General features: G+C 37.4%; 1 protein-coding gene across 4 annotated transcripts; it reads right to left on the minus strand.

Moving 5' to 3' along the window:
* Positions 1-1,755: 1,755 nt before the first annotated feature.
* On the minus strand, positions 1,756-7,715 carry LOC125221191 (autophagy-related protein 9). Of its 4 annotated transcripts, none has more exons than XM_048123333.1 (11): positions 7,465-7,715; positions 6,607-6,712; positions 5,273-5,859; positions 4,804-5,124; positions 4,193-4,415; positions 3,790-3,969; positions 3,485-3,691; positions 3,277-3,354; positions 3,124-3,194; positions 2,910-3,020; positions 1,756-2,830 (listed from the first exon to the last, which is right to left on the minus strand). In XM_048123333.1, exons 3-11 carry the CDS (start codon positions 5,845-5,847, stop codon positions 1,978-1,980), a joined length of 2,619 nt encoding a protein of 872 aa, XP_047979290.1. In that variant the 5' UTR covers positions 5,848-5,859; positions 6,607-6,712; positions 7,465-7,715; the 3' UTR covers positions 1,756-1,977. The 4 variants fall into 4 exon arrangements, with proteins under 4 accessions (XP_047979290.1, XP_047979279.1, XP_047979285.1 ...); XM_048123322.1 differs by having other exon boundaries at positions 5,273-5,902; XM_048123328.1 differs by having other exon boundaries at positions 6,607-6,719.
* Positions 7,716-14,715: the final 7,000 nt, after the last annotated feature.

The raw sequence follows: 14,715 nt of genomic DNA on the forward strand, positions 1-14,715 counted from the left end.
GTCCGTCTCGCAGAACTTTATCCGGATGACTTCTCGTGCACTGAATGTATGGCTCTCCAATATCAACTTAAAACTTATATCAGTGATATAGTTGATAAAGTCGAGTTCTCCAATATTGAAGATTTGGGAAATCTTGCAAAGATTTTGGTCGCTACCACAAGAGATAAGGCTTTTCCCTTGGTATACCGTTTGATTGAATTGACTCTGATCCTTCCTGTTGCGACCGCCTCTGTTGAGAGAGTATTTTCTTCGATGAAATTTATCAAGACTGATTTGCGAAACAGAATGGGAGACGGTTGGATGAATGATATCTTAGTTGTATACATTGAGAAGGATATTTTTAACAAAATTGAAAATGAGGCCATTCTTCGACGATTTCAAGAAATGGCGACACGTCGGAAACAATTATCATCTAGAGCCTCGTAAAAATTGTAAAGACGTTATATTTGAATTGAAATTTTTGGTATTATTGTTATTATTATTATATTATTATTATTTTTAAGGATTTCAGCACCGGCTTATTTGAAAGTCTAGTTCCGTCCCTGCGTACATGAATACTATTACTATATCATCCCATGCACATATACACATGTTACTACCATTATTTATTTATATTATGTTGATTTAGAAACACTATCATTTGTAATATATATATGTGTATGTACGTAGATAATACTAGTACTGTATGGTACACATGCACATGCACATACACATTTACATAACTATTTATTAAAAATAATATATACATTTTCATTTTAACAATTCCTGCAAATCAAAACTATTCATATATTCGACTATATTGAGTCGACATAACAATAAATATATTCTTTATGACACAGTTAATATCTCTGTAGTAAAAATGACAATTTAATATACAATGACAATATAATATAATAATATGCAAAATAATGCAGGTTTCGGGTTAGGGATGTCACAATAGATTAGTGAGAGAGCCTAAGACATGATCAGCTTATCTTATATGTATCATTCCTCGATTAGTGATCACCTATGGGATAGTGTAAAACAAAGTGGATCCCTAGAACACAAAATCTCATTTTGGAAATAGGGCGCATAAATACTACTTTCAAGTTTCAACGTTGTTCTCTTGCAATTTCGAAGTATTTTAAAGATATTATTATACTTGCATGTGATTACATACGCTTATATTTTATATGCTAAAATTCACTATATTAAGTTGCATATGAGCGTAAAATAAACACGATCCTTAATTGACTAGATTGTATCAGGAATGAGTCTGGTGAAATAGGTTGAAACAATTCTGAATCATGTTAGGAGTAGCTCATATCCATTTGAATCATGTTAGGAATAGCTCACGTCCTTTTGGTCATATGTCTATCTTATTTTTATTGCTTTTATATTTATTTAGTTCCTATTCATGACATATAGGATGTCTATAACTATTATTTAGTTCTCTACAATTAACTCACAAAAAATATAACCAAGCAAAATGACATACAAAATCCATACAAGCAATTTAGGCAGAAGTGATAAAATCACCCTTACAAGCAAAAAAATTTCTTCATGATCAAGCAATCCATACTCTAATCATATAAAATAATCTTATATATTCAATTAAGAGATCAAATGACTGGTGGTAGGTTGTCACCACACTGTTCCCCAGTATCATAATAATGCATAATGGGAGTATAATATTATGTCACGCACAAGTGACATGGTAAATGAATGTCATTTTGGAGTGAGTACTGATAATCATAAATAAATAGTGTCGAAACATAGCCTACCATAACACTACTAGCATACAAGAATGATTAGAGCAGTTTTTACAATTTGAGCGTCACCACGCCACTAGAATTCACCTCCCCACATTGCGAAGCAAGCATATGGGAAAACCAAACTTCACATTCCAATTTCTGTACACTTTTTTGTTATCTACATGAAATAATTTTGAGATTTTGGATCAACAATAGTCTACTTGTTTCAAACCCGAGCGAGCTCTCACACCAGATTTGGAGGCTCAGAATCCACCGAGCCCAAGCCCCTGTCCAACGGGTCTTCATATATGTCGACGAACGGAAGATTGAAATTCCCTCCATCTAAATCGTCCATGTAGAACGTCCTCGACAGCCCCCTCAAGTTTCTCAAGTCCAGCTGATATTCCTCGCCGCTTCTCTCGTCCGAGTAGTTGTTGCCGTCATCGTGGGAAGCTTCATGGAAGAAGTTTGGCGGCTCAAGAAAGCTCGTCTCCTGACCTGGACCCTGTGGCCGCATCCTGGCCCACCAGTGGCTCCTGCCAGGGTGCTGTGTGTCATTGGACTCGTGATGCTGCTGCAGCACACTCTCTTGGTAGAGAGGAACCGATGTCGAAGCTTCTAGATGGCTCTGTGCGCGATCCTCAAACAGGTTGTCGTCCCAGTTGACATCGTCGTATTTGGGAGTGTTGTTGGCCAGGTGGGACGGCATCCATAGAGCGGGAGGGTTCTCCTCATCATGGTCGTAGCTTCTCGACAGCGTCTCTCTCGTGTTATCCTCGTCTCTGTCGTGATTGTAAGAGGTGTAATACCATTCCAGAATGTAGGGAAAATTCTTCTGCTCACAGTCGATCAGCCACATCGAGTCAAACTGGTGGAAGTTCCCCGTATTGTTGAACACTGTTTCCCTCGAAAACATGGCATCCCGTTCGTTCGTGCTAAAGCCTCTGAATCTCGGATTCTGATGCACCATCCCTGATGCCGTCTGCGAGGCTGCTGTTCCTTGACCTCTTAGCTTTTGATCTCTGAATGTTTTCAATGAAGCGAGGAACTGCTTCCCGTCATCATTAGGATCCCATGACGGATACGCAATCTGAAAGCTGCATATGGAACTCGACACAGTGACGCGCAAGGCAAAGAAAACGCAACATATACATGTGGTACGGATAGTACTGATACCTCAAGAATGACTTCTCCATTTTCCCCTGGGAACTCCTCTGATCATGAGACGAGTTAAATGGCGAACCATATCTTTTGTTTCCGTGATTTCTAAAATCGAAGAGGCTAAAGCTGCGAGAAGATATGACACGCTAATGAGTTTGCTTCCGCCAAGCAAAAAACCATCCTGATAAACAGTAAAAGCGAATATTGCCAATCACGAACCAATACTTACCTACAAACGTGGCCCACGCCTTGAACATCCACAGTGAAGTCCTTGATGAACTTTAAGATATCATCCACCCGCTGTGATAATCAAACAAATGGTGTTTCTAGGAATACCTTTTGAAATGGAAATAGATGGATGAGAACACATCTAATTACATACCTTAGGGACAACAAACATAAGTAGATATGGCGTAAGCAAGATTGAGGCCATCTCCTCCAACAGCATCAGTCCTGTGTACTACGCCAAATAATTTATACAATCAGCCTACACTGTAGATTAAGACATAAGTGTGTCTTGTTTCTGTAAATATCCCTTTTACAAATACACTAGGCACCTACAGTGCATCAACGTCCATAATATATGATACCTGAAAAAGAGTCTCAAACTCGACCCGCACTGTCTCAGTATTCTCTTTCACGCGCCATCTTTTTGGCATATAGTGTGTGTGTTGTAAAACCAGGGACATTGCCGCCTGTGGATCAAGGACTAAAAGCTCATCCCTCATTGCAGCGCGGGTTATAGCAGTTATAGTTCCAAAAACTGCAGCATACCAGAATAAGTTTCGCCCAAATATCTGCAAGATTAAATCAGAGCCCATAAAAGGGAAGTTCAAGATTCATGGTATGTTACTCTTAGAAAGTGAGGTCGTAGTCTAAAAGTTGAAAGGCTTACATGGCCTTCCAGGAGAGATTCTTCTAAAAACGCAATTATTATGAGCACAGCAGCAAAGCCACCAGAAACAAATGATATGAACTTCGCCACAATAGTCAAGATGGGTGAAGGAAATTGTTTCAAGTAATCAGAAGCATGCACGATGCTGCTGTTTATCCGGTGCTTAAACAAATGATCAACCTGGAAATGAAAAATGACCGTTAAGAACAAATAGTTAAAATTCAGTATCATGCATCTTCAAATTACATTGTATTGTACATTTGTACTTATGTCCCATGGCAAATAACCAGACTTAACTTCCTCCAAAAATCATCCTTAACTCATCAACATATATCACAATATACTGGACCAGAACTAGACATAATGCTGAAGTAAGAGCTTAGGATCAAGTTTATGGAGATACCTCATTGAATTCTCTGAACATCCACTTAGAGAGATTTGACCATCTCCTGGAAAATGCTGTACTTGGGTGATTGTAAAACTGTTCAGCATGCCTCAAGAAGAGATATACGAGCATGAAAATAACAAGGAACGGAGATAAAAGAAGCAGAGTAACGCCAACTATTATAAGCCTTTTCCTCAATGTAATTGGATCAGAGACAAAGTCTCTTCTAACACAAAAGTTTCTGCGGGGGAAAAAAGCATATGAATGAGCATGTGTAAAAAGGCCATAGAAAGAAAAGTATTTTTCAATATTTCTAGAATCAGCTGATCAGGGGGGAAAATCACAATCAGAAATTTCTGATGAAAACGGAGAAAGACATATAATAAGTCAGCACATAACGGGGGAGGAAAAAAAATCACATGAATTTTGTATATGACCATGAGATCCCATGAAAGCAGAATTCAATGAATATGAGCAAAATCATTAATGGTATGTAAAACTTAACGCATGAACCGTATAATATAATGATATATCTGTATTTTCCAAATGATGCAGTATGGGGAAGAAGGCCATATTATAACTTATATTCTTGCAATAGGTTATTTACTTAAAATAGCAAGCATAAATACCTGTCAAACATACTCTGGAGTATGCACCAATTCAGCGTCCATTCAAGAGTCTTTGGCAGTACTAGACGAAGTTGTACACCATCTGTACCAACACTTCCAGCTGCGCACGAACCAGGGACCCACTGTGATATGGGAAATGCAAGCACTCCTTTATTAAGCATGCCAATCAAGTAATTTTCCTTCCTCATCAACCTCATGGCCACATCATGCATAGAAAGATCCTTGACCACACATAGCTGATGTGTCCTCTGTACTTGAACAACCTTTTCAAGAATCAGCGACCATGGCATTGTCTGTATTTCATTGTCCGTCACATGGAGGCTGCAAAGACATAATTAAGAACCCAATACAACATCCTCATTTCAAGAAATTAAGTACTACATACTTTTCACAATTTGAAAAATTTTACATTGTATTAAGAGTTTACATGGCTTTCAACCTTATTAGGTACCGCATGATTTATAATTACCAGTTGTAGTAAAACCAACGAATCTTCAGAGTCTCCTTCAACTGCGCAAAGAACCTCAAAAAGCAGAATATACAGTAGATGGAAAATATCCCCAAATATCCAACAATTATAGCTTTCGAAAGAGTGAAAGGAGTCAATGGATGCTTATGTAAAGCTTCCTCATAGAGGTCACAAGGTTTGATTCCAGATTCCACTGCATCCATGCCACATTTTGCACCACGGAGGCCATTCCAATCAACAACGAGCAGAAAAAAACCAGAAAAACATATAGTGAAAGCCAAACTCAGAAGCTCAAACATCCACTTGATGATAATGCACCACAGGCCTTTCTCGCAGTAATAGGTGTAAATCCTCTCAAAGAACAAATCCAAATCATCAATCGGCTCAGCATTCAAAGTTTCCCCATCAAGAAGCCCAGATGGGCTCTCACTATCAGGGCTGGGTGTTCTATGATAATCAGACAACTCAATTTCATGAGGTACATCATCAAGCAACCCAGTATTCAGAGAAGATGTACTACCCTGTCGCCACTTGAATAAATTAAGAGCATGAAATCCCTTTTGCCCACTGAACATCACTCATACACACTGAATGCATGCAAAAACAGTGTGCCTTAATCAGACCATTATGCTGAAAGGCCAAAAGGGAACTAAATTATTCCAACACTTCAGAACATTAATGAAGCACATTATAAGGTCAGAAAAAGCGTATCACATATGAAACATATACAGAAACATATACCAAACAACACCTTCTGCCATAACACTAACAATTCCATTTGCCATACATTACTTAAAGATGTAGAATCTGTGTAGGGGGTGCTCTTTTTCTAAATTGGAAACAGGTAAGAGTTTCCCATTAGTTGTTTCACATCAACAGAATAAGGCCCTTGAAAACAGGTACAACACTAAAAAAGGATAAATCTGGTTTTGTACATCTATGTAAATAGTAAGCCATAATATTCAAGAAAATACCAAGCTGACCCCTTCATCTCAAAACAAAAGAGAAAAGGGAAACTTCAAACAAGAAAGGGGTAACTTCAAGAGAGAAAATAACTTCTAGTGATAATGATCTAAAACAAAAGTGTATTAATCCAGTATGAAGCATTGTATTTGGATCGACCACATTTGGTTTCTATTCAGTATTCATACAAATATACAATCAATAGCATCCAATACAAGATATCATGCTAACATACCCCAACAAGGAAACAGCAAGAACAAGCTTTAGATTATGGAGATATATTCAGTAATGCTAATAACAACAAGAAGATTTTCATGACATTATTGTAGAGTATAGAGAATACACAATGTCGTAAGTAACAGATATGCCACCTTGAAAATCATAAACTTGACTGCAGTGGAAACCAGTTGATATCAATCGGCTACTTTGGAAGGTTTAAGATTTGAGAGTAGAAACTCGCAGCTTCTTGGTATGATCCTGAGATCTAACAACGTAAATATTAAGTATGTTGCGACATTTCAGAATGCAAATTACCATTTGTTATGTAATTCTTGTCTGGCTTATGTAACTGAACACAAAATAAGAAATGCACTAGTCTACAAGGAACTCTAATTTTCAAGAAGGGCCACAGTCTAAAACACTTGAAAACAAAAGTACATATCTTCTTTCAGAACTACAATATCTCCATACTTCTAAATTATACTCCTAACAGTTAGGAAAGAAACTTATATGTGAAATAATATATTTGTCTTATGAAATTTAGATCCATTATGCACCTACAGAATCACATTGAGTGTAATAAAGTAAAAAACAAGGGCAAGACTGAAATAAGTAAATGGACACATGAAGTAAAAAAAGCTGCATAGTGTTGTTGTAATAATCCCCTAGAACAGTCACCAGCCCCCAAAATCAGCAATACAGTAACGAGCATTCCAGATAAAAATGTTATCTAGGGTTCCCCATTTCAAGCAAGAACTGATTGCAAGTAAGTAAACTATATATATTGACAAGTCTCCATAGAGAAATAGTGCTAAAAAACCGCGGCCGGAATCATCAGAAGCACAAAAGGTCAAACCTGTAGCACCAAATAGTGATGCAAATACTCCAAATTTAATTCCTTTTTCTAATTCTTATAGTTTTATATAGAAAATCCGATACAAAAATAACCATAGACGACATATTTATCCCCAACTTCTTAAAAAGTTTCAAGCAGAAATTAAACATTTTACCTCCAGACCACAGCCGAATATCACCGAGGCAAGTAAAGAAGTTCAATTTTGTTATGAGAAGCAATCGGGAATATTCAGCTGCGCAGAATAATGATCAGAAATATGTATCTTTATACATGATTTATGTATCCCTAATTAGGTAGGAAATGCGGAGGAGGCAGAAGGGCTTTGATTCAGTGAAAATCTTGAACCAATTTTGATTATTTGATCAAGTTTTGAACTGTATTCCGTTTGCTCCGTCTGTTGTGTTTTCTCTCTCTATATAAAAACATGATTTTTAATTTTCATTATTTACTTTTCCAATGGAAAAGGGAGACGTGTAGGCAGAGGGATGCGTAATCTGTCTTCCACTAATTAATTAATTTCTTAATACAAGAAAAAGATCAACATATGTTAATGAATTAATTGCATAATAAAATAGTGATACCCAAAAATTACAGCCTAGGGAATTTGAAATTAATTGCATTTATTAATCTCGGCCCATAAGGCCCCATTTACTATAGTTAATTAATAAATTAGATGATTAAAGTTTATCGATACATTAAAAATCTTATTAAAATTATCTTAGATATAATTTTCATTTTTATAACAAAACACGAAAATAAAATTTTATATTACTAGTTCAATCCTGGACAAAGCTCATCAAAGCATATCACACAATTACAAACACTCATATCACATTTTCCCTATGTTCTAATCAAATTGAGTTAACTTTTGGATATAGAGATTATGAAATTATATTGAAAAATAAGAGAAAAGAATAAAGTAAAAAAAAAATAAAGAGAGTATAAAGTTGGTGATAGAGTAAAGTAAGATTGATTAGATGTTTTATTTTTTGTCAAAAAAATAACTCAACCTAATTAACACATCCTAAAAAGAAATACTACGACTCAATTTAGTTTTCTTTGTGGTTTATCCGTCATTATTTGTCACAATTACTTTTTACTATTTTTTTTCTCACTCAAGATGTCCACAATATTAAGTGGCGGAGTTTTAGGAAAAATTATTTGTGGTTGAGTGTTTTAATGAGGAGAGAATAGAGAAGAATTTGCTTCCATAAATAGAAAGTGAACCTATTAAGTAGGACAAACTAAAAAAGAAAGGTGAAAATCTTGAGTGGGACGGATGGGGTACTACTTTTAGCAAGGACCTCACATTCTACTAATTCATTCTTATTTATAATTTATTATAAAACTAATAATCCGTTCATCTCAACGAAAATGATCCTCTTTCCTTTTTATTTTGTCTCATCCAAGATGATTCATTAATAAAAATAGAAATTCTTTGCACTCTACTGTTAGATTTGGTATAGTGAAAAGCATGTTTCGAACAAGTTTCGCTCGAATAGAATCTTGCTTGTGTACGTAAAACTCTACAATCCACTTTTAACCCGATTCAGTATTATTCGAGCAGTTTCGCACGAATAGAATCACTATTATTATTATTACATTGTGTTTGCTTGTGCATTTATAAGATGTTTTACAAACATTTAAATGCATAATAAGTAAACAAAGCCTAAGTCTTTTGCTTAGTAGATCGGTTGTGGGCGACGTCCACTTTAAGGTAACACGGTTAGTTCTATGCAATGCTTTGCAAAAGAGAAAGAAGAATTTTACAACCTAGATAGGCTTTGGCTACCTATCGTGAAAGGTTGCAATGTCAATCCGATTATTTCTAAGCCTTTCTGAAATAAGATGACGTTGGTGTGGTATAGCACTGAATGGATCTAACAGCAAGACGTGTCTTTATGCTATCTACTGAAAGACTAGGTCTTGATAAATAACTATTTCTTAATCTACATATGTGTCACGACCGCATTTTGCTAAAGATAGCGAAAGCGGGTAAACCGCGACTTGTGAAACAATTTAAAGAAATAGGGAAGAAATGGGAATAGAACTTGCATATTGAAAAGTCAAACAATATCATAAGATAGGATCCAAGTATTCGATTACAAGGATTTAATTAACAATAGCGTTTCATCAAAATGAATCAGAGTTATGATGATGAGAGTTCACTAATACTCTCTAAACAAACTGCAGCGGAAAAAGTCCAGAGAACGACTTCGCGTATGAAGACACGAAGCGTCGAGAGATCCACACTTATTTACTTAAGTAGCATCGACTCTGATCAGCGCACCTCCGCCCCATTTCTTAATCTGCACATTTATAAATACATGCAGGGCTGAGTATAGGAGTACTCAGTGGACACATGCCGAAAACAAAACGTACAATATATAGTTGTCATCCATCCACAGTATCACACGGGGGTTTTTCTTAAAAGGCCCGAGCATACTAAATTCTTTTGTGAGCTAAAAGTTCGATTGATCAATCTAAGTTCTCCAAATCACTCGCCAAATCTGAGAATCGTGTACCGTGAAGGTGGCCACCTTCAGCGGACACATCGCCGGCCAACAGCTGATGGCTCACGGCTCTCGTGCACATTATTCCGAAAAGGATTTGCGGTCCTATTGGGAACCGAATTCGTTAAACTTGGGCTGGCATCGCCAAAACCCACGGGCTATTACCCCAACAGATAGGCCTCAAAACAAACATTTTATGGCATGACAACAACTTTAAAATAATCACTGCTTCATTTTGAGAAAAGATGATTTTTCATAATTTCACAAATATTTGCTTTATATCCACACTATAGTGCTGGATATTAAAAGAAAGCCCACCTGATACGCTTATCTCCAAATAACGACTCTCGTATTGGCCTCACTTTGCCCTCGAGCAAAATATCCTTTGAAAAAAAATAAATAGCGTAGCACGCTAATTAGTACTTGAAATATTTCTCTTGAGAAAACAATGCATGCATCCTATTGGATAACACCTATATCTTAGTCTCGGCTTATAGGATTTTTCGTAATCCTACTTCGGGCTTCACTACTTCATAAGGTTTGATTATTCACTCTACTAATTTCAGGGAAAACTCTATTTTCTCGAAGATAATCACTTGGGTATTTGTTTAATAAAGTATGGATTCATGGAAAATCCCTCTCTAAATCCTTTCTTTGAATTTTCTTAAGGCCGCCCATTGGCTCCTCCAACTTCAATATTATCCATTTTCGGAAACTTAGTAAATTATTCAGAAATTAATTGATAGAGCTCCAACTCAAGTCCTTAAATTATATTCAAACTCAACAAATCAATCTTGACCTCAACTAGTCAACTTCTCGTCTCAACATATCAACAGGTATTTACTATAGTCTCAACCACGACTAAACATGTCCATCCATCATGCTAATTTATTTTCATCCAAACTTAATTGATTCTCAAGTCCAACAATTATTTTATGCCTTGGCCCAAAATCAAACATCATTTTCTTACTAAAAGAAATCGGCCCACTACTAATTAAATCCCCTTGAGTCCATTTCCACAATTAAATGAAGCAGCCCATTTATTCCTTTAATTCACCTCTATGGCCCAAATCCTCTTATTTAATTAAAATGGCCCAGCATTTCACACTCCCAAATACAAACCCATCGGTCTCCTCTCAAATCCTGTTCTTCATACTCATTCTCTCCCAAATTGAGAAGACACCACAGCGCCTCCCTCCGACGAATTCACGCCGACTCCGGCGAATCCACGCCTCCTCTTGCGTGAGTTACCCCCAATTCATCCTTCCACCTTCCCCAATTCACTTATCTCCAAAACCAAATTTCGAAATCCCTAAATTGGAAATCAAGGAGCTGCGCCTCTTCCTCGTCTCTCACGGTTTCTCCGGCGAATCGTTGGGGATGACCGTCTCCACCGGCCTTCGCTGCTGGCGTCTTTCCTCTCCCTCCGTCGAGTTCCCTCGCCCGACGAATTCTCCGACAGAGAAGGCGTCGCCTTTCTCTCTCCGTCTCTCTCCCCCGGCGGTTCGCCATTCACGGCTTCCTCCGTCGAGATCGCTGTCTCTGTCGAGCTGGCGTCCAGCGGCTGTCCCTGCCGCCGTCGCTGCTCCCTTCCGCTCGCCTCCTCTGTCGAGCCTCTCGTTGGAGCTCACGCCCCGCCGGCCTGCACCCTCCGTGAGCGTACAACCGAAGATGCCGCCATCGAGGAGCCCGCGCGGTGGCCTTTCGAGGCTCCGTCGTCAACCGTTCATCACCGGAAAGCCCACCGGTCTCGGCCTAAAGCTAAGTTCTTTGTCATCATTCTTCTAAGTTCGGTCTATTATACTTGAGTTTCGAGCAGTAGCTTTGTGTGCTAAGTTCAGTGTTGGATCCTTGAGATAAGTTTTCATCCTTAACTTATTACTTGATGGAGTGAGCTCTCTTATCTCTTTAGAAGGTGTATTGCTACTGTCCTATGCTCATGAGCAGCCTATTTCTCATTATTACAAGTTCTTGGTTGATGATGCTACTGTTGTGGTTCTAAATCCTATCTTAGGATACTATGTTGAAAACTATATGAATGCTATTCTCATGAAGGAGATTGGTGCACGAATTTACCTCAGTTATCGGCTCCTCTTCACAGCCGGAACTCCGCAGCTTGATGCCGAATCCTACTTTCCCTCTTGCTGCTCCTTCTCAAATTTTGGGGGTGGTTTAAGGGTGAAGGAACTTGTGTGATATGGCTCTATATATAGCCGCAAGTCTTGGCTTCTCGGGGAAGATACCAAATTCCCTTTTGAGCTAATTGTTCATCTCTCTTTTTGAATCTTGAAAAAGGCTTCCTTGCCTTCTTGGTGAAAGTCTTGGAAGGTGTTATACTTGGTGATCAAGTTTCTTAATTGATCATGTGGTGGAAAAGGATTTTTCACTCTTTAGGTTAAGGAGATGACTCATCATTCTTTATCCAATTGTCATTACATCCACTTTGGGAAGATTTGAGATATCTTATTCATTGTCTCCTTGCAAACACTCTTGCAAATCTTTAAATGGCTCCTTACCATTTTCTTGAATACCATTTTTTCATTGGTTTTTGTTGAAGAAGGAATCTAACTATTTTGGGAATTTCCTTGGCAGGTTAAGAGACAACTCATGCTATCTCTAGGAGACTACTAATTAACTCCTTGGCATGGAGTGGGATCAAGAATCGAGATGTGTGTAGAGAGGATCCTCAATGAAGATTTGTAGTTATCTCTTTGCTAATTTTGGTTTGATGATGTAGAGTGACCTTTGTAAAGAAGTTGTACTTATTCCCATTAAATCCTCATTTCCATTTATTTATTGCTAGCAAATCCTTGATTCTTGAGCTCCTTAAAATAGTATTAACTGTAGCATTTTCTTTCTGCAATGTGATGTAAAAAGTCTTGATATGTACCACATAGGCGTGTATTCCCAGTTACACATTTATATGTACGTAAATTCCATATGTTGTTTCACTTATATAACAGTAGCACTTAAACTTGAATTTCCTGTCCAAAAATAAGCGCACGAAAATTCGGGGCGTTATAATATGTTAGCATTGAGCATACGGTATTGATTATGCACTACTTTGACTTATCAAATGGTGCGGGTTTTTCGCAATCCAATAATCCTGAAATATTAGTTAGTGGTGATTAATATCTAGCGGTGCTAGGATTGCTATTATGTTGAATCGTGCACGAGGTGAGTCTCGTTTGATAATGTCCTCAAGAGGAGCTCGAACAAGGTTTTATTATTCGAGAAAACTGGCCAGTTGGAGTTTTATCACTCTATGAATAATAAATAAGTGTTTCTTGCTAAGTCCACTCTTGGAATTAATAAGATGATAATTAATTAAGTTCATAGCAGACATTAATCAATTAATAGACATTTATATCTTAAGCGCGGGAAATAAATAATATAAATAATGGAAACTCGTATCACTTGTAATTTCGGATTTAGATGGGGAGTGCAATATTACTTCTGTAGTGGCTGCTCGTAATATTCCAATATAAGCTTGTATTAAATTGTGGGTTCAATTTAATTAGTAAAAAGCTAATTGGGGGAGCTCATATCCAAAACCTTCCATATATCCCTGACTGAGCCCTATATGAACTTAATATATAAATGGGAGAATAAAAGAGACAGAAAGAGACATTGATTTCTATACAAAATTTCGTTCCTTTCTCTATATAGATGGAAGCGAATTTTTTAACTTTCTCCTCCGTGAAAATTTCAGCTCTTCCTCCGTGAGGAATTTTCTGTCTTCTTTATTCGAAATCTAGTATTTTGATAAGATCAGTCCACCCTGATATCGAGATACAATTCGGGAACCAGTCAGAAGATCCATGGTATAGTATTGAAGATCTTCTTGCGGAGAAGCTGCAGAAACGACGTCGCTCAAGCGAGGACGACGCAGCAACGCAGCAACGTTGCAGCAGAAGCAACACGGACAGCAGCGTCAGTCCGTTTGTGACAGCGGGAGCGACCGGAGTTCAGGCTGCCCATGCTGTAGGGCTGGGCCGTCTCGACTGGTCGCTGGCAGCAACGATGATGACGCACGCAGCAGCAGTTTCATGTTGGAGCAGCAGCAGCTACGTAAGCGACGTCACAGCAGTGACGAGGACGACGCAACAGCGTCGTCGTCACGCAAGAAGCAGCAATGCAGCAGCGCCGTCAGCTCGAGTGGGAGCCCGTTGGCAGATTCCCGGACTCATGCGACGGTAGCGCTGCAGCGGAGCAGTGGGAGTCCGACGGAGAGCTAGATTAGGGGTTTTCCTATGCCTCGTTCTCGTGACTTCGCTTTCCAAAATTTGATTAGGGTTTTCCAAATCCTTGGATTCAATTTTGGAAAGAATTCAAGATTAATTTGGAAATAAGATTTGAATATATCTTTTGTGGATTTTATATATTATATTAGATTTAATATTGATTAAATCATGGATTGATTAGATTTTTTCCCCTTATTTGTAGACTTATATGGATTTAATTCCTAGATAAATCCTAGTTATATTTAGAAAATGACAATCTAATTTTTATCTATATCTTATGAATTTGTATGGATTTATTCCTAGCCAAATCCTAGTTGGATTTAGATAATATGATAATATTATTTTATTCTTATCCTATGAATTTATATTGATTTATTCATATATGAGTTCTAAATGGATTTGGACAATAATAATATTATACTTTATTCTTATCCAATGAATTTATATGAATTTATTCATATATGAGTTCTAGATGTATTTGAATAGTGATAATATAATATTATCTAATTCTATGGATTTATATGGATTTATATGGATTCACTCCAAGAAAAATCCTAGATGGATTAGGATTAATATTAATATTAATATTAATTTATTTTATCCTATGGATTTGAATAGATTTAATTCTATTAAGACAAATCCTAGATG

This window comes from Salvia hispanica, chromosome 1 (assembly GCF_023119035.1).
Source record: "Salvia hispanica cultivar TCC Black 2014 chromosome 1, UniMelb_Shisp_WGS_1.0, whole genome shotgun sequence".
Taxonomy (NCBI): Eukaryota; Viridiplantae; Streptophyta; class Magnoliopsida; order Lamiales; family Lamiaceae; genus Salvia; species Salvia hispanica.